The following is a 27,478-nucleotide window of genomic DNA, read 5'->3' as shown; positions in this document are numbered from 1 at the left end:
CATCTACGTCAGTTATACGTACATACAGTGACTCTCTCCCCTATGGGTCTGGTAAATTTATAATGATGAATGACCCCCTCATTCATTATTCTTCATTATACTTGAAGAACGAATACCTTTCATTGTAAAATTGGCACTGGCAGGGAGAAGGGAGGGGATGATGATGAGTGTGTCATTGTAACTGAAGCTGGAATGAATTTATAACCTTCGGGATATTGTTGGTGATATCCACCCATGTTTTCTGGGTGCGCTATAGGTGGCTGGGTTGAAATAGAAAAAGTGATAGTCAATAATGATATTTGTCGTGAATGTTCTCCTCTCTCTCTCTCTCTCTCGATATATATATGCATATGAGTATATGAAATATATATATATATATATATATATATATATATATATATGAATGAATTTATAACCTTCGATATTGTCGATACCATATATATATATATATATATTTATATATATATATCTATATATAGATATATATATATATAGATATATATATCTATATATGTATATATATATATACACACACCTAGAAGACTCAGAATAATTTCTGCAATTTCCTTCATAATAACCAATGTACCTGGTTGTTAACCAACTGTGGTTGGTTGTAAAGACAGAAAGTTATTAAAAATATCTTGACATATTAATTCCAGTTTATCGACAATTTGAACTGTTTGCAAAATTGCCATTATTGAACGAGTGTCACATTTATGCCCATAAGTTTTGACAAATGTTTAAGTGTAGTGTAAAGTTTAAATCAATAGCACTTAAGAAGTGTTTTAGGACGACGACACTTAACGCTTAAGCTTACCTTTCGTTCGTTGTTTTTCAAGTCCTTCTTTTTGTTAAATTAATCACTGGAAGAGAATCTCTGGCTTGGCTGAATGAGAAATTCTTGAACTGCTTTTTAAAAATCTATAATTTTTTTTTGAGAGAGAGAGAGAAATTGAGAGAGAAAGGAATTTAAGCGAAACAGAGAGAGAGAGAGAGAGAGAGAGAGAGAGAGAGAGAGAGAGAGAGAGAGAGAAATTGAGCGAAAGAGGGAGAGGGAAATTGAGGGAGAAAGGGAAATTGAGAGAGAAAGGAAATTAAGCGAAAGGGAGAGAGAGAGAGAGGAAGAGAAACTGAGCGAAAAACAGAGGGAGAGAAAGAGAAATTGAGAGAGAAAGGAAATTAAGCGAAAGGGAGAGATAGAGAGAGGAAGAGAAACTGAGCGAAAAACAGAGGGAGAGAAAGAGAAATTGAGAGAGAAAGGAAATTAAGCGAAAGAGAGAGAGAGAGGAAGAGAAACTGAGCGAAAAGCAGAGAGAGAGAGAGAGAGAGAAATTGAAAGAGAAAGAAATAGAGAGATTCCAAAATCTATGAAATGTCTTTAGAATATTCAACTAATACAAAAACCTAGAATAGCGTTAGAAGCAATTGAGGTAATTTTAAATTATCCACGGAGAGAGAGAGAGAGAGAGAGAGAGAGAGAGAGAGAGAAAATGTCAGGTCCCCAGGGGATGGAAATGTCATTTGCCAAGAGCAAGACTCCAACGCAAATAGAACAATTTGTTCTTGTATTGTAGAACAGAACTGTTATGGCGAATTAAAATATTAAGATTCATGTAAAGATAGATTTTATGTTTTTCGTAATTCCTTAATAAGTAAATAACGTAGTAAATCACATACACACATTATATATATATATATATATATATATATATATATATATATATATATATATATATATATATATATATATATATATATATATATATTATATATATATATATATATATATATATATGTATATATATATATATATATATATATATATATGTATACTTTTGAGGCTTAGAAACTGTAATAATAATGTTGTTGTATTATATACACGTAGAAAAAATGTATCATCTTGTATTACAAAGAGGTGAAGAAACTCTTTAATGTATATTTTCTAATTGTATGATTGTATTGTTAATAACAATTGTGAATATGTATATATATACTGTGTATATACAGTATATAAAACAGAAATATGCATCATTCTTATATTGTCATGTGTTGTATGATAAAGGTTAATTGATTTACCTGTAAACGTTTTGGAAAGCAATAATGATAATAATAATATTAATAATAGCAAGCGAATGTCCGACGCTTGCACAGAACCAATACAAAAAGAGGCATGATTCAGTAGCAAAAGCCCTCCACTGGAGCCTGTGCAAGAAACACCAGCTAGCTTGCAGTAATAAGTGGTACGACCACCAACCTCATGGAGTGATAGAAAACGATCAGGCAGAGATCCTCTGGAACTATGGTATCAGAACAGATAGGGTGATACGTGCCAATAGACCAGACGTGACGTTGATTGACAAAATCAAGAAGAAAGTATCACTCATTGATATGGCAATACCATGGGACACCAGAGTAGATGAGAAAGAAAGAGAAAAAAATGGAGAAGTATCAAGACCTGAAAATCGAAACAAGAAGGATATGGGATATGCCAGTGGAAATTGTACCCATAATCATAGGAACACTGGGCACGATCCCAAGATCCCTGAAAAGGAATCTGGAAAAACTAGATGCCGAAGTAGCTCCAGGACTCGTGCAGAAGAGTGTGCTACTAGAAACAGCGCACATAGTGAGAAAAGTGATGGACTCCTAAGGAGGCAGGATGCAACCAGGAACCCCACATTATAAAAATCACCCAGCCGAATAGGATGACTGTCATAAAAAAATAATGTATAATGATAATACGTAATAACGGCATTTCATTAATAATATTAATAGCTAATATCACTCTTCACAAACAAATATAAAAATGAATACTAACAAGAAAATTCTCCCACAAAACACAAACACAATACAAAATCAAACGTAATAAACGAAGCCCAGATCCAACCAGACTCCCTGTCAATAAGAGGAAGTGCGATAAGAGGCCGCGTTCCTTAGCAGAAACTTTGAGGGCGAGAAAGCGCTTCGGCTACCGTTGTTGCGTGAGACAGTTCACTTATCGGAAAAAATAATTAAACGTGTGTTCTGCTTCGACCTATGCCGTGCACTACTTCCTCATGAATTAATACTCTCTCTCTCTCTCTCTCTCTCTCTCTGTAAAATGCCAAGTTTTATTTTTACTGAAGGGTTATTGCATGCACGCACGCACATTTAATGTATACACGCACACAAACACCCTTCTCTCTCTGTACATGTGTGTGCATGTGTGTATATGTATATATATATATATATATATATATATATATTTATGTACATATACTTATATATACTGTACAGTATATATATTTACAAATTATATATATATATATATATATATATATATATATATATATATATATATATATATGTGTGTGTGTGTGTGTGTGTGTGTGTGTGTATGTATATGTACATAAACATAAACATCATAATATATATATATATATATATATATATATATATATATATATATATTTTACATATATATATATATATATATATATATATATATATATGTATACATATACATATATATATATATATATATATATATATATATATATATATACATATATATACACTTTATCTCTTTCCTCCACACCATTCCAACGGTAACACCTCTCTTTCCGAGGCTTAATTCCGTAATTACGTGATCATTTAGGAGTCAGTTGCACTCTTCTATCACTTTGAGTTCGTCACTTGATAATGAGGTGACTGAACTACTTCACATAAGTTTCATGGTACATTTTCGTCACATAAGGTTTATGACATGCTGCTGAAAATGTTATGAAATTGGAACTGTTATGAAAACTGCTATAAACGAGAAACTGTTACGACTTGTGAAATATACTTACGCTAATGTTACTCCATTTGGGAATATAGCAGGTTTTTAATGGACTCGGTCACTTAGACACCTGGAAATTTTGACTGAAACTTTATTATATATGTACATATATACAGTATATATATATATATATATATATATATATATATATATATATATATATATATGTATATATATGTGTATATATGTATGTTTGTGTATTTATACACATATGTATATATATATATATATATATATATATATATATATATATATATATATATATATATATATATATATATATATATATATATATATATATATATATATATATATGTACACCCCGTCCGGTATTTTTCACCTGTGGTGTATATATATATACACACATATACATACGTACATACACACACACACACACGCACAATCCATTAAGGATCATAAACCCGGGCATAAAATCTATCGTGCATATGCTGTACATACATATCGACTAGCGATGAACGTGACTGATATACCCCCCAGTAATTTATTTACGAAAATTACCACAACTTCCCGAGGCAATTTTCCAGTCCTTATGGACTACGAGTGTGATGAATAATGAATAATGATGAATGATGATGTCACAAATTCATTTTTGTTACTTTGGAAGGTGAATGGGTGTAAGTAGGTTGCCATTAGTCGCTTATTTAGGGAACTGTAATAGTTGTTTTTTCGTCTTGAAATAAAGTTTTATTATTATTATTATTATTATTATTATTATTATTATTATTATTATTATTATTATTATTATTATTATTATTATTATTATTATTATTATTATTATTAACTAATTTTGCTGGAATTGGAATGAATACTTAGTTACCTTGAAAAAAGTAATTAACATTTCCATTATTTTTTGTTTTGAAGTAAAGTTAAATTATTATTATTATTATTATTATTATTATTATTATTATTATTATTATTATTATTATTATTACTGATAGGTCTTATCTGTCCCTTGACCCCAGCTATTAAAATGGAGTTTAGTTTTATCTTAATACGAGGTAAAATGGGGTTTAAAAATGGGTCATTATTATTATTATTATTATTATTATTATTATTATTATTATTATTATTATTATTATTATTATTATTATTATTATTATCCAAGTCAAAAGATCATATACGCGTTCAGGAACATTTTTACTAAATTAATGACTAAAGACTATTTTATTTCTTAGGAGAAAATGCTAAATGATTTAACCTGTCAATATGTCTGTTATGAAATCAGAGAAAATTTAAGGCTAAAATATAAAGCTATTTAAATTATTGGTCATATTACGACAATTTTTTCAAGAAATACATTGAAATAATGAAACATTTCTTCCTGGGAACTAGAGATGACGTAATATGAAAGTTTTTAAAATGTAATATTTTCTTTGTAGGGGTTGGAAAAGTGGGCGTGGCTTAGGTCGAGAGGGGGGAGGGTGGGGGAGGAGAAGTAATGCTCTCACTCATTATTCTTACCTTACACCCTTTCCTTAATCTCTCTCCCTTTCCCTACGTTGGTCGTTCACCCCTTCCACGGCATTTTAGTGGGATGGTCAATATTCCCTGAAATTATTGATGTGCAGTTCTCCCGTCAGAAGCTGTGCTGTCACGTGACCTTTTCCCAACGCCCCCCTCTCTCTCTCTCTCTCTCTCTCTCTCTCTCTCTCTCTCTCTCTCTCTCTCTCTCTCTTCTGTTTTATGTAGATTAAGGCAGTCTTAATTCAATTTATTGTGTTTTCAAATTATCAATAACATGAGAATTATCTCTCTCCCCCTCATTCCAATTCTCTCCAATATTCCATTGTAAGCAGCGTATTTTCTGTTTATTTATTCATTCTCTCTCTCTCTCTCTCTCTCTCTCTCTCTCTCTCTCTCTCTCTCTCTCTCTCTCTCTCTCTCTTGCTTCCTCCATATACACTAAGGGTAGCTTATTAAACTTGAGTTACAGAATAGATTATTTAGTATAAGAGAGAGAGAGAGAGAGAGAGAGAGAAACAGAAGAGAGAATAATCAAATACCAAAACAAAAAAATGAGATTTTCATTAGTAAATGCCTAAATAATTATAGTGCCCAAATATCTCAATTTTATGGTGACACTGTTAAGTGCACTGTTATTGATTGTGTAAATAGTTATATATATATATATATATATATATATATATATATATATATATATATATATATTATTATATATATATATATATATATATTATATGATTATATATATATATATATTTATATATATAAATATATATATATATATATATATATATATATATATATATATATATATATATATATATATATATATATATGTACAGTATAAATGTATATGTATATATAAAGAGAGAGAGAGAGAGAGAGTATTCTTATGTCATTCATAATTTGGGAATGCCATTAATTAAATTAAGATAACTTACTTTTATAAAACAGAGAGAGAGAGAAAAATTCAAGGGATACTACGTGCGATGCAGCCCTTCTTAAAAAAAAAAACTAATTTAATTACTTTTCCGATAAAGGAACGTCACGACACAAATAGCCTTTTATAGCGACCTAGTTTATCCTAATGAACGTGGCCACGCGTCACAACTTCCGCCCATTGATAAGGGAGTTTCACAGATCTCTCTCTCTCTCTCTCTCTCTCTCTCTCTCTCTCTCTCTCTCTCTCTCTCTCAATTGTCAGTTGGTTCCTCGTAACTGTATTTGTTCCGTGTTCCATCTGGAGCTGATAGGCTTAGAATGAAGTTGTGTTCCGTTTGTGAGTTACGTGTATTATTATTGTTCTCTCTCTCTCTCTCTCTCTCTCTCTCTCTCTCTCTCTCTCTCTCTCTCTCTCAATTATCAGTTGGTTCCTCGTAACTGTATTTGTTCCGTCTTCCATCTTCTGGAGTTGGTAGGCCTAGAATGAAGTTGTGTTCCGTTTATGAATCATTCTTTATTATTGCTGTTTTCTACTGTTGTAGTTTTTCATTGTTGTTGTTCATTCTAGTCAGTGGCTGTTATTGCTGCTACGCCCTAAATCTTCACTGTGTAGTAATTTAAATTCGAAGCCACGTTCACATCTCTGTTACGTCACGGAGAGTGTGAGAGGTATTATAAACATACGTCGTCTTCCTCTGTCGAGTCGGTTGAGTTTGGTGTTGGTAAATTTGGTAAACTTCATTTTAAAAAAATGGTTGAATAATGTTTAATTTTCAAGTTTATTCTTGTAATCATACTACTGTGAATTGTAATTTGTGTGGTAGATAGATGTGTCATGGGGGATTTTTGTAAGTAGGTGTAAAAAAAGTGTAAATTTGTAAGTTTCGTGGTTGGAAAGTCATGCTATGTGTCTAGGGTTTAGGCAGCATCTGGCTTTTCATACTACTCATAATAATATTCTGTGTTCCTAATAAATTCTGACCCATTGATTTCACAAGCAATGAGAGAGAGGGGGGGGGGAGGGTTCACAGCACCTCCTTCCATTCTTACGAATCGCCTTTGGCTTTTAGACTGGAACATGACCCATATCTGCCCTTTTCCTTGATTCCAGAAGCATTGAGAGAGAGAGAGAGAGAGAGAGAGAGAGAGAGATATTCACAACAAGTCTTTCCATTCTAACGAATCGCATTTGGCATTCAGACCTATCAAGCCTTGCCTCTCACGGACGTCACTACCCTTTACCAAAAGCACTCAAAAGGCGCACAGAAAGCATACAAATACTTATTAATGTCTAACAACTTAAGGCTTCAAAACGTGACTTGAAATTTATGTCTGAAACTACTATAAAGTCCAAAGCCCTCCAGAAATAACTTGTACAAAGTTCCGGTGCGTGCGAGCGAGAGAGTTTTCTAAATCAATCACCGGAATCGGTTGTTGGTTTTTAGACCGATAACTTCAGGCTGGCGACGACATGAAATAGCAACACGCTAAGAGTAAAATCAATTAGTTTCTTCTTTATTTTCTTTTTAATCGTGGTGCAGATACCAATCTAAACCAGTCCAGTACCTAATTGTGGTACAGACACCGAACCAAACCAGTCCAGTGCTGAAATGTACCATCAGTTTGTATCGAAGTGTTTTAACTTAGCTTTGGTGTTTATTTCGACTTTTAAATTCTCATTTTTATTAATAAATTATGCAATCTGGTCGGTTTATTGCAAAATACAAATTACTGTAGACTACAGTATGTACATAGTACTAGTAATAAGTACATCGTACAAATAATGTGTACAAGATACTAGTAATAGTACTTAATACTAGTAATAATTACGTAGTACTAGTACGAAGCAGTATGATCTACAGAAGTCAGTATGGAGCTGATAATGACAACATCATTGTAGTGCTTCCTGTGAATGTCAAGCAGGCAGTGCATTTGTAGTTCATTTAACATTGCCCATATATTGCTGCTGCTATATTAACCAGTAATAACTGTTAATTGTTAGTATTACTATAACTAATTGCTATATGTTATTGCTTCTATCAATAGGCTTATTACTTAAGCATCTCTCGTAATTTTTTACAAGTATTAAAGTTATATCATTACAGTTTCCGTTATTGCAAAGATAACATTACTTTTTCAAAAGGAGAAGACTTCGAGTCATGTGATGCTAACAATAGTCTCTCTCTCTCTCTCTCTCTCTCTCTCTCTCTACCTAACCACGCTATCCAGCTACCTCGTGACTTTGGTGTCAGTTGTCAGGATTGAATGCCTCTCTCTCTCTCTCTCTCTCTCTCTCTCTCTCTCTCTCTCTCTCTCTCTCTCTCCTAACGGTTTTTTGTCCTGTTTTGTTTTCATGAACGAAGCCTTGACGTACCATATGAACGTGGCCAAATCGAATTGGTAAGATAATAATAATAATGATAATAATAATAAAAATAATAATAATTCTGGTGGACATTTGCTCGCTGTACTTATAAAGTAATCTCTTGTAAGTACTCTGTATAAAGTACTTAAGTAAGAAAGAAAAGTGTATAAATGGATAAAAGCGTCCTTTGTACTCTCTCTCTCTCTCTCTCTCTCTCTCTCTCTCTCTCTCTCTCTCTCTCTCTCTCTCTCTCTCTCTCTCCGGATTATTCCCGATAACGACTGATTTTCTTTGTTTAATTTCTCTGTTTTGTCTTTGTCTGTATACCGTAGAATTGTTTTATCCAATGATTAGTAAAATACACTCCAGTATATATCTGTATACATATGTGTATACATATAAGTGTGTGTAAGTGTAATTACGATACACGCAGGTACATCCCTTCGTGAAGTCAAGAGTGATCTGTGATAGTGTTGGTACCAACACCACCAGGGGCTGAGGTTGGCAGGGGAAAATCATTGTGGTCAGACAGAGTAACTGTAGAAGGAGGCTGGAGAGAGAGAGAGAGAGAGAGAGAGAGAGAGAGAGAGAGAGAGAGAGAGAGAGAGAGAGAGAGAGAGAGAGTGACTAAAGGGGGAAGATGGCTGGAAACTGGTATATCTGTTTAAAAGCTTCCAGTGCTATGGAATATATATATATATATATATATATATATATATATATATATATATATATATATATATATATATGTATATATATATATATATATATATATATATATAATTCATCTGTCTTACTATCTATATATTTTAAAGGAATGATGTTGATATTCACATAACAATATATATGTATATTAAATTCTTCCTATTCCTATCTTTAATTTTATTAATTAAATATTTTTCACATTTCACAAAAATATTTGTATAATATATATATATATATATATATATATATATATATATATATATATATATATATATATATATATATATATATATATATATAATGTATTCTGCATTAAATTTTTTATGTTTAATAGATAATTTCAAGGATCCCATTAATTATGCCTGTGCCTCGTAGCTGTCATTCTGTCTGTCTGTGTGTCTGATTGTTTCTTAGCTTGTCTCTCTGTTTGTTTGTCCGTCCGTCCATCTGAAAACATCTGTTTCTTCCATGACAAAAAAGACTAAGTCAATGGACGTTTCGGCAAAAGGCAACAGCCATCCTCAGGGATACTTTGAAAAGTCAATACCCTTCTGAAATCAAGTAGACACTTCAGTTCATGCCTGAATTTCAGACTGACATAAACATTTCTCATATATTTCAGGTTCATACAGCAAAATGGTCGGAATGGAGAATGAAGAACACATCCAACATTGCTCGTGGGAGAATGTTGGGGACGTGCCAGAAGTCGCCTTCATTCACTACATGGTAGACAAGATGAAGCTGGAGGGAGACAAACCTGCTATGGTAATTATTATTATTATTATTATTATTATTATTATTATTATTATTATTATTATTATTATTATTATTATTATTATTTTACTTCTCTGTAGTTAGCTTGGATTGTAAGTTAATTTATAAGTCGGGTTCCAGTTTGTATATGTGAAAGTATCTGATGTAAATAATACAATTTTAATTTTAAAAATCAACTTTATATATAATATAGTTTCAACTACTACTAGTTCATCCTTATTTAGTTCCATAAAGAACACTTTTAAATTCTAATATCCTTAGATGTACTGATATACAGGGTAAATATATATATATATACAATATATATATATATATATATATATATATATATATATATATATATATATATATATATATATATATATATATATATATATATATATATATATATATATATATATATATATATATATAATATTGAACCCTGTAAGAAAATCCTCTGTGCAGATTACTAAAACAATTCCCTTATTTTCAAACACTGAAAGCCATTCAAAAATACAGCCGTATTTAAAAGTATTTTCAGATTACAGGACCCTGTTTTTAAGTGTCTGTACACACACACACACACACACACACACACACATATATATATATATATATATATATATATATATATATATATATATATATATATTATTACAGTCAACATGCGTAATCAGTCATTACGAGTAATGACTGAAATTTCAGTCATCACGCGTAATGCACTTTAGGGACATTTGATCCCCAGGAGCTAGTACTAAACACGGCGAAACAGTGAGTCACCTACACTGTTTCGCCGGGTTTAGTACTATACCCTTTCCAAAATGTATAGATCTCTCTGGCGTGGTTGTCTGGGTCCTCGCAGGTAAGGCATATATGCCAAATGTATAACAACAACAGCGAGATAAAATCATTTCTCCCCCATTACAGATATCAAATAAAACCTTTTTCGTTACGCAGAATTCCAAGTCTATTACATAGGTTCACGATTGATAATGTTTTTTAAGCAATTACAAGAAACGGAATCAGAGTTTCTATCAATATGGCATCTCATTTTGGTGGTGTTGCCAGTACTCACACACGGATCCACGTGCGTTTAAATCCACGGGTAAAGCAGCTTAGATTTTCTCTAGGGAGCACTTTCGGTGGTCACGGTCATCACGGTATTATTATGTCTGAGGCATTTCTCGTTTCTACATATACCTTGATTTCTTAACATCGTAGGTAAAGAATAAATTGGTAAGCAAGGAAATATGAAATAAAGCATAACAGTAAGTTTGGCAAGAGAAAATAAACATTCGTATACAGACAGATCTCTGTCTCTCTCTCTTTAAGAAGGTTGATGGGCGCAAATTTCTCTTGGAAAGGCAAGATGTAACTGTAGGAGGTCAAGATTTTTGAGAGAGATGAAGCGTCGCAAGGAGTCAGGGCAGAAATTCGTGTATCTCGACGAAACTTGGGTCAATCAAAATTACACTGGGCTCAAGTGAAGTCTTATATGGCGAAAAGAATACGTTCAAACTGGCAGACCTTTTTTAGTGCAAGAAGCATCGAACAATGTCACGGCGGAAAACTGGAAGAATGCAGCGAGCACGTAGAGAAAATTCAAAATGAGGATGCCTGGCAAGATGTGGCTGTAGACAAGTTGGTTGACAGTTTTGTCATCAACATAGCTGATAGCCTGATGACTAGTTTTCTGAATAAATTATATATAAAAAGAGAGATTAGGCCTACAGGGGAAACCTCTCTCGAAAAACAAAACGCACCTTGACTTTTACCTCAGTGGTGGTGTGGAAAAAAGTTTGATTGAAAAAAAGTAGTCTTTTAAACCTTAAGATGATCGTTACTCCTCGTTATAGATAATATATAGGCGACAAAGAAGTTTATTTTAATTCGTATTTCGAAAATGAACAAGAAATATATCACCTATTTCTATAGCATTAATTAAATACGTTTAAGTATCTAATTGTGTAATAATGATAAATGTACATCTATCTACAAGTACTGACAAAATAGATAAGGTGATCATATATATAAAAAAAAAAAGCCGTAAGATTTAGAAAAGAGAGAGAGAGAGGGCGGAGTAGGAAGGAGATTAAAGTACCTGGAAATCAAAACCCCAAAATCTTATAAGTATAGCCTCAGGGTTTGTCTCGAAGACATTTAAAGGTCTGTCACACACGTGTCAGTAGCCTGTTTTCGTAAACTGGCAACAGGGCAGATCTTTAAAAGCCTCGCCAGAGAGATCTATTCGTTGTGGCAAGAGTATAGTCCCTGGGGGTCAAAATGTATTTCGCCGTGTTTAGTACTAGCTCCTTGGGGATCAAATGTCCCTAAGTGCATTACGCGTGATGACTGAAATTTCAGTCATTACGCATAATGACTGATTACGCGTGTTGACTGTAACATATATATATATATATATATATATATATATATATATATATATATATATATATATATATATATATATATTACTAAAGGACTCATTCAAACTGATGGTATCTAATGGAGTTTTATTCAGAAAAAGTTACAAGCTTTCTTGGACAAACAGTCCACATCATCAAGTACGGATACTTGATAATGTGGACTGTTTGTCCAAGAAAGCTTGTAACTTTTTCTGAATAAAAAACTACATTAGGTACCATCCAGTTTGAATGGGGTCCTTTTAGTAATTCTACTAATGCACAGAACAATTGCGTATGTGGTAAAAAATTAATATATATATATATATATATATATATATATATATATATATATATATATATATATATATATATATATATATATATATATATATTTAGAAGACAGTCACTGCTAGGGCCCATCTCAGATGCGACATTTAATTTTCCTATGTGACCATGTAACAAATGTTCTCCAAATTTTTTTTACCTGTGCCTGGCTTGTGTGTTATGATCTTCCACGATTTTTAAGTTAATTTTCATTTTCCTGGCTGTATGCTGAAGCTAACTTAACTGTTTATTAATTCATGCAGTTATTTTGCCCTGTAGTTTTCCCTTTGGGTCAAAGCATTACGGCTCATTCTACAGTAGTGAAGGAACTGCATGCTTAAGCAGGTTTATCCGTTTATTTATTTATACCGTAATTTTTTCCTGTAGTTTTTTCTGTAGGTCAGAGCTAATGTCCCATTCTACAGTTGCTTGTTTGTTTATTATTCATACAGTTCATTTGTCCTGTAGTAATCCTGTAGGTCAGAGCATTATCGTTCATCCTACAGTAATGTGTGAGCTTCGGAGTCACAGTTTAGCTGAAATCGAAGCCTCTGTAACAACACTAACTTTCTTCTTCTTTCCAGATTGATGGAATCTCTGGAGCCACTCTCAAATACAGCGACATGGTCTCAGGCGTCTATGACCTGAGCTATGGCTGGCATTCCGCAGGGCTAGAAGCTGGGGAAGTGATATGCCTTGTAACGCCCAACCATATCGAAGTGCCCCTGGCTTTTCTGGCAGGCATAGCTGCTTCGGCACCTGTTACACTGGCGAACCCACTGTATACGCCAGGTATCTTGTGTACTGCATTTGGGTGCATGTGTTTTTTGTCTTCTAGAAGACAAACAGACAGACAGACACCCTACCAGTTCTTCCCACTTCTGTAAAATCTGTACTTAACCCTAGAAGACAAGCAGACAGTTTTTACAGAAATGGGAAGAGTTGGTAAGGTGTGTATGTGTCTGTGTGTGTTTGTCTGTTTTCTAGAGTTAATTACAGATTTTACAGAAATGCAAAGATTTGGAAAGGTGTATGTCCGTCTGTGTCTCCTGGAGTTAATTACAGATTTTACAGAAATGGGGAAAATTGGTAAAGAGTTTCCAGGTTAGTTTCGATGAGCAAAACTTATCTTATTTTTGGTGGAATTCTGATAGAAAATCAGGAAGTAATTCTCATGTATTTTAAGCAGCGATATATTTTTGTTTGGAGGAAATATTACTTATTTTATTGCTATTGTATCACTTTATATTTGCTCAGGTTTAATGAACACTTGGAAGGCTCCTATGTTGTAGGTTAGCTAAAGTGCAGACTGATGTTTTACTGTGTCCCTATTTCGCCTATATAGAATATAGTTGCTTTCCATTATGATACTCATACAAGTGCCTGTGTGTGTGTGTGTGTGTGTGTGTTTGTGTCGGTTTTTAAGTATAATTCAAACTTGAACCTTAAGTTTCCATCTGTACAAATATCATTATTATAAAAAGAAATACCACATTGTTTAGAAGACTATATTCATACCTTCAGAAGCATTCAGTTCCTGGAAATATTTCCAGTCATTCCAGTCTTTCTCTTCCAGATGAGCTGCGTCGACACGTCATCAATAGCCAGTCCAAATGGATCGTGTGTCATCCAGTGTGCATACCCAGCGTCCAGGCAGCTACCAAGGACCTCAGTGACATCAAGGTGAGATAAGGTCACTCTCTGATTGGGCCAATACAACATGAAGTCAAATTTCCACTAGAATGTCACTGATGTTGTAGAAACTCTGTTTTTATTTTTTCAGTTTTCTTTATTTTGATATATTTAGCTCCATTTTTCTGTTTCTTTTGCATTCAGTTGTCCATTTACAACTAGGTTTACAGGAAAAGGCCCTATTGCCCCCATTTTGGCATTTGTATAACCTTTTTACAACCTGATTTTAGGACAGTGTCCAGGTGATGGCAAATGCCACCTGTATAAACAATTGTAAATTCTTTTACAATCTGATTTGAAGGCTGTGTCATAATGATTTTATAATGACACTTTTATATCTTTATTAATTCCTGGATACAAATTATGCCACCTACTTATTCATTTGTTTCTTCAAATCTGAGCTAAAAAAATTAAGAAAGGATTACTTTAAACTACCTTTGTTTTGCAATTTAGTCCTAATAGACTCATCAAATTTGCCTTTAATTGAAGAATAAACTGAGCCTTTCCTTGAGGTTCAGAGCCTTAGGCTCTTGAGAAACTAAATAGGTTTCAAACAAGGACTGATGAGCATCCCTTAAATTGCACTGGGAAATGCAAGGGGGCGCAGCAAACTGAAGCAGAAGGTCATCTTTTCCCAAGAAGATTTATGCACTCACTGCAGTTTTTCTCAGTTCAGCCCACAACAACACCTTACGTTCACGCAAAAGGGCAATTTCTCGCTAAGTTGTAATATATTTTATAAATATTTCTCTATAAGTGCAAGGAAATTTTAAAGAATATTACAGCAAACTTCAAGATATTCAAATGAGAATAGGGGTTTAGTCTTTTACACAGGTTTTAGAGATACTGTCACTGCACTGGGATATTCTTGTACAACTCAACTTCTAGAGAAAGGTATTGTAGATTACATGTTGTCTTCCAGGGAAAGAGCCTTGTAGCATTTTCTTGAACTCTCATATTCATTGATGATCCGTCTTCCAGGGAATGTACGTCCTAGGCGATGCAGGGGCAGGCGAAATGCCCACGCTGAAGAGTTTGTCCAAAGAGGCTTCAGAAGACTGGAAGAAGAGGTCTGGCCTGAGCAACGGCGATGCAATCCACATACCCTACTCGTCCGGGACCACGGGACTCCCAAAAGGAGTCGAACTCACTTCGAAGAACTGGCTGGCAGTTCTCTCTGTTATTGGGTGAAGTTCTTGGGTCCATTTTCTCTTTTCTTGGGTCAGGTTCTGGGGTCCGTTCTCTTTGGGTGAGGTTCTATTCAGAGTATGGAAACTGAAACGTGCACAGTTATACATCTGTGTCGTTCATTACAAACAGAGGTCCTTGGAATCGATTCCTTTATAGGTAGTATGCAACCTTCTGAGGGTTCCTCAAACGTATTGAGTTTTACGAAGTAGTGCTCTTAGCTTGTGATAGGATGATGTAAATCCTAAATTTTGATTTTACACTTTTTCTAGAAAAGTGGTAAACTGGGAATGGATCTGTTTACCCCAGATATTTAATTTATTGTATTAGAACCAATGACATTGACAAATTATCCAGGTTAATTTATTCTTCAATGGCTAATGAAATTTTGATAAGTTTTATAATAACAATTAACTGAAAACTTCAACGAATCTTTACCTGCCCTTGTGTCTGCAGGAGAAAGGAATACCTCGACGTCACCAATGGAGACATCAGCTTAGGCATTCTCCCCTTCTTCCACGCCTTCGGGATGGCTATGTGCCTCACGTCGCTGTGCAATGGCATGACAATGGTCACCCTTCCAAGATTCATCCCTGAGCACTTCCTGAAGGCCATACAGACTTACAAGGTTAGTTCTGAAGAAGCCTGGAAGTAAAGCTCCTGAATTTACTGAATTTCTGATGTTGACCTGTTACATACATGACCTCTTGACCTTACTCACAACATTCATATGCTCACAGGTCACACTGTAGAGTAAAAACTGAATTTACTGAATTTACAAAAATCTGTCTCATACCACATGACCTCATGACCTTATTCACAACATTTACATACCCGCAGGTCACGCTGCTGCCATTGGTGCCTCCTTTGGCAATCTTCCTGGCCAAACACGACGTGGTGAACCAGTTTGACCTGACTTGTGTCAATAACATCATCTGTGGCGCTGCTCCTTTGTCAAAGGATATTCAGGAAAAACTTTCAGAGAGGGTAAGTCATTGTTGGCTGAATTCTTTGATATAGGCTTTGGGGGTTAGGTTAAGGGATGGTTCAGTGTGTATGCATGTGTGTGTGTGTGTGTATGTGTATGTGTGTGTGTGTGTGTTTGGGGTTCAACAGTGGATGTTTATTGCACAGGGTTTATCCATGATTCATCAGTCAAAGTATGAGTGTTGCAGTGACCATTGTGTAATTTTTTTCACTAGAGCCCTCTTCTGTTAAGAAAGAGGGCTCAATAATAATAATAATAATAATAATAATAGGATTTATTTCAGTAGACACTTGTTATATTTCTCAGTAAGAGCAAGAAAAAATGTGACAAAATTCTTTGCCTTTGCAATGGCTCATCAGCTTCTTTGTGTAATGGGCCTTCTTCTTCTTCTTGTTCTTCGCTGACTTATGTAATCTTTTATTCATTCCCAGCTCGCAGGAGTGAGAGTCAGACAAGGGTTCGGCTTGACTGAAACTACACTGGCCACTTTTAGCAGTGAAACTTCGTTGCCTGGGGCTGTTGGGAAAGTGACTGCCCACTGTGTAGCTAAGGTGAGTCCCTTTGGTGATCTAAGCAAGATTTTTTAACACAGATCGGTGGGTAGGGCAGTATAATAATACTCAGACCACATAGAAACAAGTATAATTTAGAGGGATGGTTTGGAGGTAAGTCCCTACCTCTGGTAATCTAAGCAAGGTTTTTTAACACAGATCACCACAAGGAAACAGGAGTAGTTTAGGGGAATGGCTTGAATCTCAGAGGAACTAGATATACAATAGGTTGTATACAACCAAACAAAGCCAGTAAACTTGTATTTGATGTAGATAATCTACAACCCCTATCTGTGGCAGTTGTCAGCTGCCATATTCAGCTGAATTATTATTGTTCAGAAGATTAAACCCCTGTTCATGTGGAACAAGCCTGTAGGGGCCATTGACTCTAAATTCTAGCTTCCAAGGTGCAGTTAACCAATGTTTTCCAAATTTTGGGCATGCCATAGACTTTCTACCCTAGTTAGCCCGTGCACCATAGTCTTCCAGTCATGGTATTTGTTGTAAATTTTCATAATATTTTTGATATGGCATTTCTGCTCTGAGAATCCTGTGCTGTGCAAGTGTTTCATTTCAGGCAAGTTTTTGGAAGTTCTGGGTTGGTCTTAGAGTTCATGTGCACTAGGAAGATTAGAATAAGACAATATGACATCTAGAAACTGAGTAAAAACTGTAATATTTTGAGGTAAATCATTTTACTCAAGTATTCAAGATACCTGTTAGTCGGTGTGTCATGTATTCTGATTCTGTGCTTGAAGGATTGACTATCTCTTCTCGCTCTGAGGCATTCATGAATCTTTCCAGATTATTGACATGGAGACAGGAGATTCCCTCGGTCCAGGGAAGGATGGTGAAATCTGCATAAAAGGACCCCTTGTGATGAAGGTACTGTAAAATGTCCTACAGGATTTGTTTTGTGCATAGAATCAGGGTTATTCTGAAGTACTGAAGTTTAAATTTTTGCTTGTGACACATTTCTAATAATAGACTAGTGCAAATCTACCTGAAAGATTCTAATGCTGATTGAATTTCACAGGATTATGTAATCCTTTTTCTATGTATTCTCTGTATTTTATTTAATACAAAATAATTGTTACCTCAAATTTTATAGACACTTCTCTTGAAGGATGAAAGATTATTCATAGGAAAACCGAGCTATTTGATTTAAATGTGACATGAGAAACAGAATATTTAATCATGTGAAAAATCTTATTATGGGATTTTATGTAGTTTTTTAGGAAAACAGTTTTTTCTATATCTTCAAAAATTAGTGATCAGACTCTGAAAGCCTTCTCGGTTAAAGTGTTTGCTGTAAAAGTCAGTCTAAGTCATTTAATGATAAGATTTCTCTCATATCAAACTGCAAATCCCCCATTTTTGCAGGGTTACCTGAACAACGAAGCAGCCACAAAGGCCATGATTGATGAAACCGGTTGGCTACACACAGGAGATATTGGTCACTACGATGAGAAAGGCATCTTCTTCATTGTAGACCGCATCAAGGAACTTATAAAGTACAAAGGATTCCAGGTAAACTTACTTAAGTAGAAAATGGCCTTGAATTTCTCTTATATAACTTTTACAGGGTTTCCTATATGTTGGTTGTAGGCTTAAGCCTTTTACAGGGTTGCCTATATGTTGGTTGTAGGCCTAAAATTTTTACAGGGTTGCCTATATGTTGACTGTAGGCCTAAGCCTTTTCCAGAGTTGCCTATATGTTGGTTGTAGGCCTAAGCCTTTTACAGGGTTGCCTATATGTTGGCAGTAGGCCTGAGCCTTTTACAGGGTTGCCTATATGTTGGCAGTAGGCCTGAACCTTTTACAGGGTTGCCTATATGTTGACAGTAGGCCTGAGACTTTTACAGGGTTGGCTATATGTTGGCAGTAGGCCTGAGACTTTTACAGGCTTGCCTATATGTTGGCAGTAGACCTGGGCCTTTTACAGGCTTGCCTATATGTTGGCAGTAGGCCTAAGCCTTTTACAGGGTTGCCTATATGTTGGCTGTAGGCCTGAGCCTTCTACAGGGTTGCCTATATGTTGGTTGTAGGCCTAACCCTTTTACAGGGTTGCCTATATGTTGGCAGTAGGCCTGAGCCTTTTACAGGGTTGCCTATATGTTGGTTGTAGGCCTAAACCTTTTACAAGATTGCCTATACATGGGTAAAGTTTCTAGTCATGTTGGTTGTAGGCCTAAGATTAAATCTAGCTCAATATTTGTCAGATTCACTTTTTCTTTTCTAAGTACTATACTTCTACTCTAAAGTTCTCTTAAGCATTAGCGACTTTGCATCCCTTCCTGAAGGAATTACAAAAAGGTCGTCGTAATAATAATAATGTATATTTCATTTTTGCTGCATTTTGTTTCATCTACTCTCTGCTTTCACTCTAAAAGGTCCTGCATTACCTGACATAAACGCCTGTTTTAACTGTTATGTTTAGGGCAGTTAAATTATCTGACATCAACACCTGTTTCACAGGTGTGTTTATGACAAATACCAGCTGTAAAAGTATATGACATGTCTTAAACTTGTTCCAAGACAGAATGGTAGACATTTTTATAAAAGAATGTTATTCTGAAATTTATCGACAGATTTAAGAAGTTCTACTAGACCAGTGGTTCCCAACCTTCTTAGCAGGTGACCCCAATCATGCCCCTCCAGTCATGCCGTGTATATACTATATAATGAATGTGTTGCATGTTACCATATTACTGACTTTAGGCTGTAAAAGCAAAGAACAAGTCTAATTTTCTTGTAAGGGGTGCTGTAAGGCTGAAAAAAGAAGAGGCAAAATGAACATGATCAAATTTAATTCACTTTAATACAAACATTTTCATCAGAAAAATTTGTGTTACATTCCACAAAGGCAAACCAAAGATAAAACTGTTTCTTATCAATTGATATATGATTTTAATGGGAGTCTTGGGGGTGGATTTCACTGGTAAGTTTGGCCATTCGTGGCTCAGTCGTAGAAAGTGCTGCTCTAGAGATCGCTTCTCGTTATGCCCATGAAGCTCAAGTGATAAGTCAACTGTTTGTGGCTTCCTGGCTCGGACTGTACGTGGACAATTCAAGATTCTGTTCACCTACCAAACCAGTACAACACTCAGGGACACCAGCATTAAACATACATTATTAAAGTTTTCCTATATATATACATGAGTAGATTTATGAAGCCAGCAAAGTTGCTTATAAATATCTTGAGACAGTATTGGTGGTTAGGATATTTGCATTAAAATTATAATACCCAAGAAAAAATTTTGATGCATAATCAGCAGTAATATACTCTATAATTATGGCAACATAGAAATATAGCTTATGCTGAAAACATCTCATAATGGGGAATTCATATTTTTTGATGTTGTGAGACTTGTGAGTGCTTGGCGACCCCAGGGTTGGGAAAGGGTGTACCAGACTGAGCTTGCTATGCAGAGACCAGGAAAACTCTATAGGTCAGAATGTACTAGGTTTAGGAAACGCCTGTAACTTTTATAGGTCAGAATGCACTAGGTCTAGACTAGGCAAACAGGAGACACCAGTAACTTTAAAGCATTAAGGTTAGGTCAGGAAACAAAGTTAGACTAAAGTGCACTAGATCTAGGAAAGGGAAACAATGATTAAGTTGTGGGTCTAGAAAAAGAGTAACTGAATCTAGACAAGTAAAAGCTTATAGGCCAACCGTAATATGTGTAGGAGACGCAGTTGGAGACAGTTTATACAGTGTAGAGAACTGAAGTCTAGGAAATGAAACCCCATTAGATTTAACACACTGAGTCTAGAACATGAAACACCATTAGCTGACTGCCAAAGTATAGAACAGTCAATAAAAGAAAACCATCAGTCTAGATACCTAGGTTCTAGAAAACAGATTAAGTTCAGAGTCTAGACAGGGAAACATTACACTGAATACTATGTCATAATTACAGTCTAGAAAGGAAAATATTAGTCTAAATGCACAGAGTCTAGGAAACAGACTGGAGTACACCGAGTCTAGACAGGTGAAACATTATTAGACTGAATACTAAAGTCAGAACCAAGGATCCCTAAAAATATTAGAATGGCTAGAGTGAACCTAGATAAGAAGACTCTATTTCATTGAGTTTGTGATTAAATTATCTTTCTTCTTCTTCAGGTGGCACCAGCAGAACTAGAGGGACTTCTCCTGACTCACGAAGATGTAGCTGACGCAGGAGTTGTAGGGGTTCCTGATGAAGTGGCGGGAGAATTGCCCAAGGCATTCGTAGTGGCGAAGCCAGGGAAGACGATTGTACCTGAAGCTTTAATTAACTGGGTTGCTGGTATGTATTATTTCAGTCCTTAGACTATTGGGTCTAATATCAGTCCTTAGCCTGTTGGCTCTAATGCCAATCCTTAGCCTATTGGCTCTAATGCCAGTCCTTAAGCCTATGGGCTCTAATGTCAATCCTTAAGCCTATTGGCTCTAATGCCAATCCTTAAGCCTATGGGCTCTAATGCCAATCCTTAAGCCTATGGGCTCTAATGTCAATCCTTAAGCCTATTGACTCAAATGCCAATTCTTAAGCCTGTCGGCTCTAATGTTAATCCTTTAACCTATTGACTCTAATGCCAATCCTTAGCCTACTGGCTCTAAGTCAGTCCTTAGCCCGTTGGCTCTCAAGATATTTCACCTTACAGTGTCCTGTAAAACCAAAGATATTTCACCTCACAGCATCCTGTAAAACCAAATATCTTGCACCCTACAGTGTCATGTAAACCACAGATCTTCCCCCTTACAGTATCCTGTAAAACCAAAGATCTTCCATCTTAAGGTATCCTGTAAAAACAAACATCTTCCACCTTCAGGTGTCCTGTAAAACCAAAGATCTTCCACCTTGCTGTAGAATCACAAGAAACCCTAGGGCAACCTCTTAAAGGATGAATTTCCAAAGAGATAAAACTAAATTGATTATTATCTAAATTAAAATTAATAATTTTTCTCCTCATTCCCAGACAAGACAGCACCTCACAAGCACCTCCGCGGCGGAGTGGAAGTCATATCAGCCATCCCAAGATCCCCAGCAGGGAAAATCCTCAGAAGGGAACTGAGAAAAGTGATCAACGTATGAAAAATCATTATATATTAATAATGGATGACTTAAGAAATATATATTAAATATATTTGTTTGCTGGAGATATGTTTTGTTGTTAAAATATATATGTCGCTAGAGAATGCGGACCACAACTTGTTCACAGAGCCTTTTTTTTTTTTTCAGTAGTTAGACTTCTTGAAAATTCAGATTTAGAGATTTAGGTTACTGTAGATATGTTCTTTTTTGGCTACAGCCCGGGACCACAGAAGATACCATATATATTGATATACTGTATTCATATTCTGTAAAGAGATGCTCTAGGACTAATTAGTTCCCATTTTCCTTTTAGGAAAATTCATACTTAGAGAGTTAGGTTACTGTAGATTTTTTCTTTTTCTTATTACAGTCTGGGACCACAAATGATAAGATATATATTGATATATTCATATTCTGTAGAGTGATGAGGTGTCTAGGCCTAGTTAGTCCCCACTTTCACAATGTTTCCACCAGATCAGGCCAATGTACCTGGGCCTATAGAGTGTTGTCAGGTGTAAAATGCCATCACAAAGACTGTATACAGTATTATGTATGTTAAACAACATTTAAACACTTGTATAATAATAGCAATATGTTTTTGTCACAAAACCGTTACAGGAAACCATTACATCTGTTTGTGTTTACATTTTGTCATGAACCAAGAGCTACATCTTATGCAGTCGTGGACATTTTCCAGACAAAGTTGTAGACATGTTCGCGATACTTTCTTGACATGTCATGACGCCACTACAAGATCACTATAACTTTGATCACGTGTGAGCTCACTATCAGCCACAATTTCTTTGGTTAATATTTTTAATTTCCACCATGACAGCCTAGGTACCATTTCACTATTGCTATGCTGGCTTAGGCCTATGTACCAAGACTCATCAATAAATTATACTGACTTAGGCCTATGTACCAAGACTTATAAACTATTGGGAGTTTCGGCCTGTTAAGCACAAAATTCAGTTGTAGTCATGACTGTAAAAATGATGTTATACAATATCTATGTTGCTAGTGCATGTGGTTTGATACAGGTATGTTGTATCAAGAACAACCAACCACATATTGGTTTGTGTACTTGGCATTATGTTGTAGGTGTTTGTAGCCAATCATTATATCTTTGATAATTAAGGTCATTCCCCACAACATGATTGCATACCAGTGTTAGCAAACCAACATAGCACTGTCTCATGTAACATGACGACGTACTGTAGCTTACACCACAGAGGAAATGAAAGTTGTTTGCAAAAATTTTTTTTTAAACATTTGCAGCTACTGAAGACTTCTGACTAGTAATGTATGACTTACTAAGACCTCTCTGGAGACATCAGACTTCCCAAGACTTCTCTGGAGACATCAGACTTCCCAAGACTTCTCTGGAACATTAGACTTCCCAAGACTTCTCTGGAGACATCAGATTTCCCAAGACTTCTCTGGAGACATCAAACAGATTTTCCAAGACTTCTCTGGAGACATCAAACTTCCCAAGACTTCTCTGGAGACATCAGACTTCCCAAGACTTCTCTGGAGACCTCAGACTTCCCAAGACTTCTCTAGAGACACAAGTCTAACAAGACTTCTCCAAAGATATGTTATAATCTGACACTGGTGTGATTTGATGCAGAAATCTTGATAGTGGGAAATAGTTCATAGTCACTGATAGGCCTATTTGGTGGTGCTCAGGAATGGGCCTATAGACTGGTATTCCCTTAATTCATTTACCCTTGTGAAAATGGTTTTAAATTAGAGTTTTCCTCGAAGTGCACAAATAATGAATACTTTTGTTGGTACTACAGTATAGTGTTGAGACAGTTTCAGAGTGTGGTTTGTACAGTACACTGTTGTCAGTGCAAAGAGCTACAGTACCCTGTAGTCAATACCAAGAACCACAGTACATTGTAGTAATTACCAAGGGTTACGGTACACTGTAGTCAATACAACAGCTTTTTAAAATGTCCATTTTCTCTTTGTTTTGCAAAATCTTTTATCCTTCATTTAAGTCACAGCATTTATTCTATCCTTATAGATATGTTAGTCAGTGGTTTGGCTCAGTTATTTTGTAACAGTCAAGTTCAGCCAACTTTTAAACCAGCATATAATTGAATTTTGAGACAAGAAACTAGTTTAATGAGATTTTACTTTTACACCACTTTATAATTGAATTACCTGCGTTAAAGCTTCGTTAAACGTTTTGTTGTTCAGTAGCTACTGTAAAACTAATTACAAGTACCAGGCACACAATATAGGTCTAGAGAATGCCAATTCAGAAGTAAAAATTTTGATTTGACTTAGTCAAACAATTTATAACCTGGATCTAAACTGTCATTGAATTCAAACACATATACCAACTTCCTTTCTCATTCCTGAACCAGTAATTATTCCAAACACCAAGAATTAACAACTTGCTACCCCTTGTGTTTAACCTTCATATAATTTTTTTACATTGGTGCAAAGTATGAGGAAGTGGTATGTATGTATATATATATATATATATATATATATATATATATATATATATATATATATATATATATATATATATATATAATCATTAAGCTACAAATGTTTAATATTCAATTCACGTTACTTCAGGAATATCCCCGATGGGGAATGATCACCGAAGGTACTGCGTCAGTCCATTCATCGCTCATAATTCCCCTTCGATGATAATTCCACATCGGGGATATTCCTGAAGTAGCGTGAATTGGATATTAAACGACACTTTTAGCTGAATGATTGTATATAAATCACGGTGATGTGCTAAAAATTCAATATATATATATATATATATATATATATATATATATATATATATATATGTATGTATATATATATATAACTACAGTGCTCTGTATAAATTGTTCAGAGGACTGGTGCAGAATATCACCCTTGGGTCTAACAGAAGAAAACTAGCTAGAAAAGTGCTAGTGCTATGAATGAACATTTACACTGAAGCGTTTTACTCTTAAAAAGTGCTCTACAAGTGCTCTGCAAGTGCTCTACAAGCTCAAAGTGAATGCAGTGATATGTAAATGGCCTGAATATAATAACTGAATTTTCACATTCTTTTATTTGCGTCCCACATTGAAAGGTGAGGTGTAAGCCTGTAACCTTCTTCGGATTAGAGGTGCAACACCAGACTACTAATTCGTTTTCATATTTATAATCTCCCTTGATTTAGAACAAGAGAGAGTTACTAAGTGTTGAGTTATAGATAGAATCACTAATTTAGTGCAGGAGAGGGTTATTAAGTATCAAGTCATAAAAAGAGAGAGCGAGACTTAGAAAACTGAAGTAAGAACAGCCATTAGTCAGAAAAGGCGAGATTAAAACAAGATAGGTTAGAGTGTTGAAGAGCAGGTTCTATTATAGTTTCAACAATTAAGTACCATGGGGGAACTTTAATGCTGGTCTTGCCATGAAGTTATTTAACTGCTTTGCGTTTTTAAAAGTTGGTTTAGAAGTTAAACTGGTCTGAGACCACACAGACGGTAATAGATTCAGCCTAGATTAGCAGTTAAAGCACTTAAGTCTATCACAGAACCATTAGACTTGCACGTAATCAAGTAAAAACGTGAGGGTCATTTTTATGTCATAAAAAAAGGGTATTTTCGAAGAAAGAGCAATACTTGAGAAAATATGACCAGCAACATCAATAGCCCCTGTAAGGTCAATCCAATTTAATGCATTAAAAAAATAAAACTTTAGAAAGCTTTAAATTATACTTGTAATTTTCTACATAAAGAACAGTCCCTCTCAAGTCTATCAAAGTCACTCGAAGCAAATTTTTCTGAAATAAATATTAAGTAAATGGTTCATTTTCCCAAGAATATGATAAGTGAATTCTCCTTAAGAATTAGATATAAATCTATGTTAGCTATATATTTGTTGAAGAGTCGCTTTTGTTAAAAATAAATACAAAACTGTCAACTGCAAGCACAGGACTACAGTCATTGCAGCCTACCTCAGTGACTTCAGTCTTGTGTTTACATTTGTGCCGGGTGTAGGTTCTACAGTGCTTTCTTGGATTGCCTCTTAACGATGGAAAGTCGAGTGAATTATTTACATTGTCTACTTTTCCAAGCTGAAATTCAGTGAATGGACGGAAAAGAAAGTAAGAATAAGCCTACAGCACTCGTATCCATGCAACAGAATAGCACAAACTTACGCAAAGATTAGGCCTAATAGCCTAGACGTCATTGGGAAGTTGAGTGAATTATTTGCAGAGCGACAACCTTTTCAAGTTGAAACTCTGTAAATGGGTTGAAATCAAAGCAGGAGTTAGGCCTACATCACTTGCATCCATCCAACAGATTATTAAAAGCATGAGTAAAGGAGGTAGCCAGTTATTATATATTATTAAAATAATTTAACCAGACCACTGAGCTGACAGACTAGGCTTATACACGCATGGTTGGTTTATCGTTGCCGAGCAAAAGTGAACATTGCAGTGTACAATGACAAGCAATAGGCCTACAAGGTGTCAGGAGTGAGACACAAGAACGCCAAAGGCATAGGCCAATAGTTTTTTTTTTTTTTATCACCAAGATGAGGATGAGAGCATAATTGCATAGGCCTAGTACAGAGGTCAATCTAAATGACAGACTCTTTTAGCAGTGGCAGCCATTGAAAGTAAATTGATAAAAGCAGTTTTAGTGAGAGACAGGCCTAATAACCCAATTTGCTTCGTCGAAGAGCTGACACAATGACTTTATACTCACCTAAGTTCACCATCTCTTATAGTGTTTTCCATCCTCTCACCATCACTTGTTGATGACGTCACATACCCTGGGAATTCGTGGTCATCTCGTAGGCTGCCCAAGGTAGGCTCATTCTCTCCAATGTTTCTGTAAAGTTTGTAGGCCTTTTAGTTTAAATTAATCAAAAGGTGCCATTGGAAATAACAAGCATAACAAAAAGATTCATAGGCCTGTACAAACCATTTTTGAGTAATAATTTCAGAATAATGCAATAGGCCTATGAACGAAACTGTAATACTGCAGAGTAACAGCGTATACATGGTTCTGCTATTTTGGAGGGGTCCAAGGTGGGTAAACCCCATCCCAACCTCCAGGCTAGGTCAGGTCACAGCTCCCAAGGTCAAAGGTAAAGTTTAGGGAAGGTTAGGAAGAATACCCACTGACATAGGCCTATAGACGTATGC

General features: G+C 35.2%; 1 protein-coding gene and 1 long non-coding RNA gene across 4 annotated transcripts in view; both read left to right on the top strand.

The window, feature by feature from the left end:
• Positions 1 to 24,770, top strand: part of LOC136826260 (uncharacterized) — a 44,898-nt gene extending 20,128 nt beyond the window's left edge. Inside the window, exons 2-12 of the mRNA XM_067083389.1 lie at positions 9,940 to 10,082; positions 13,387 to 13,594; positions 14,379 to 14,485; positions 15,476 to 15,681; positions 16,139 to 16,310; positions 16,523 to 16,669; positions 17,102 to 17,221; positions 18,026 to 18,106; positions 18,605 to 18,751; positions 21,354 to 21,519; positions 22,193 to 24,770. Of these exons, the coding sequence (XP_066939490.1) occupies positions 9,954 to 10,082; positions 13,387 to 13,594; positions 14,379 to 14,485; positions 15,476 to 15,681; positions 16,139 to 16,310; positions 16,523 to 16,669; positions 17,102 to 17,221; positions 18,026 to 18,106; positions 18,605 to 18,751; positions 21,354 to 21,519; positions 22,193 to 22,308 (1,599 nt within the window). The 5' untranslated portion in view covers positions 9,940 to 9,953 and the 3' untranslated portion in view covers positions 22,309 to 24,770. The remainder of the gene's footprint in view (positions 1 to 9,939; positions 10,083 to 13,386; positions 13,595 to 14,378; positions 14,486 to 15,475; positions 15,682 to 16,138; positions 16,311 to 16,522; positions 16,670 to 17,101; positions 17,222 to 18,025; positions 18,107 to 18,604; positions 18,752 to 21,353; positions 21,520 to 22,192) is intronic.
• Positions 24,771 to 25,156: 386 nt separating this feature from the next.
• Positions 25,157 to 27,478, top strand: part of LOC136826262 (uncharacterized) — a 246,992-nt gene continuing 244,670 nt past the window's right edge. For all 3 annotated transcript variants that reach the window (XR_010849572.1, XR_010849568.1, XR_010849570.1), the window contains exon 1: positions 25,157 to 27,137. This is a non-coding gene — a long non-coding RNA (uncharacterized lncRNA). The remainder of the gene's footprint in view (positions 27,138 to 27,478) is intronic.

This window comes from Macrobrachium rosenbergii, chromosome 40 (assembly GCF_040412425.1).
Source record: "Macrobrachium rosenbergii isolate ZJJX-2024 chromosome 40, ASM4041242v1, whole genome shotgun sequence".
In the NCBI taxonomy this organism is placed as follows: domain Eukaryota; kingdom Metazoa; phylum Arthropoda; class Malacostraca; order Decapoda; family Palaemonidae; genus Macrobrachium; species Macrobrachium rosenbergii.
Note: the sequence above shows the minus strand (reverse complement) of the source record. Positions and strands in the feature narration are given on the sequence as shown.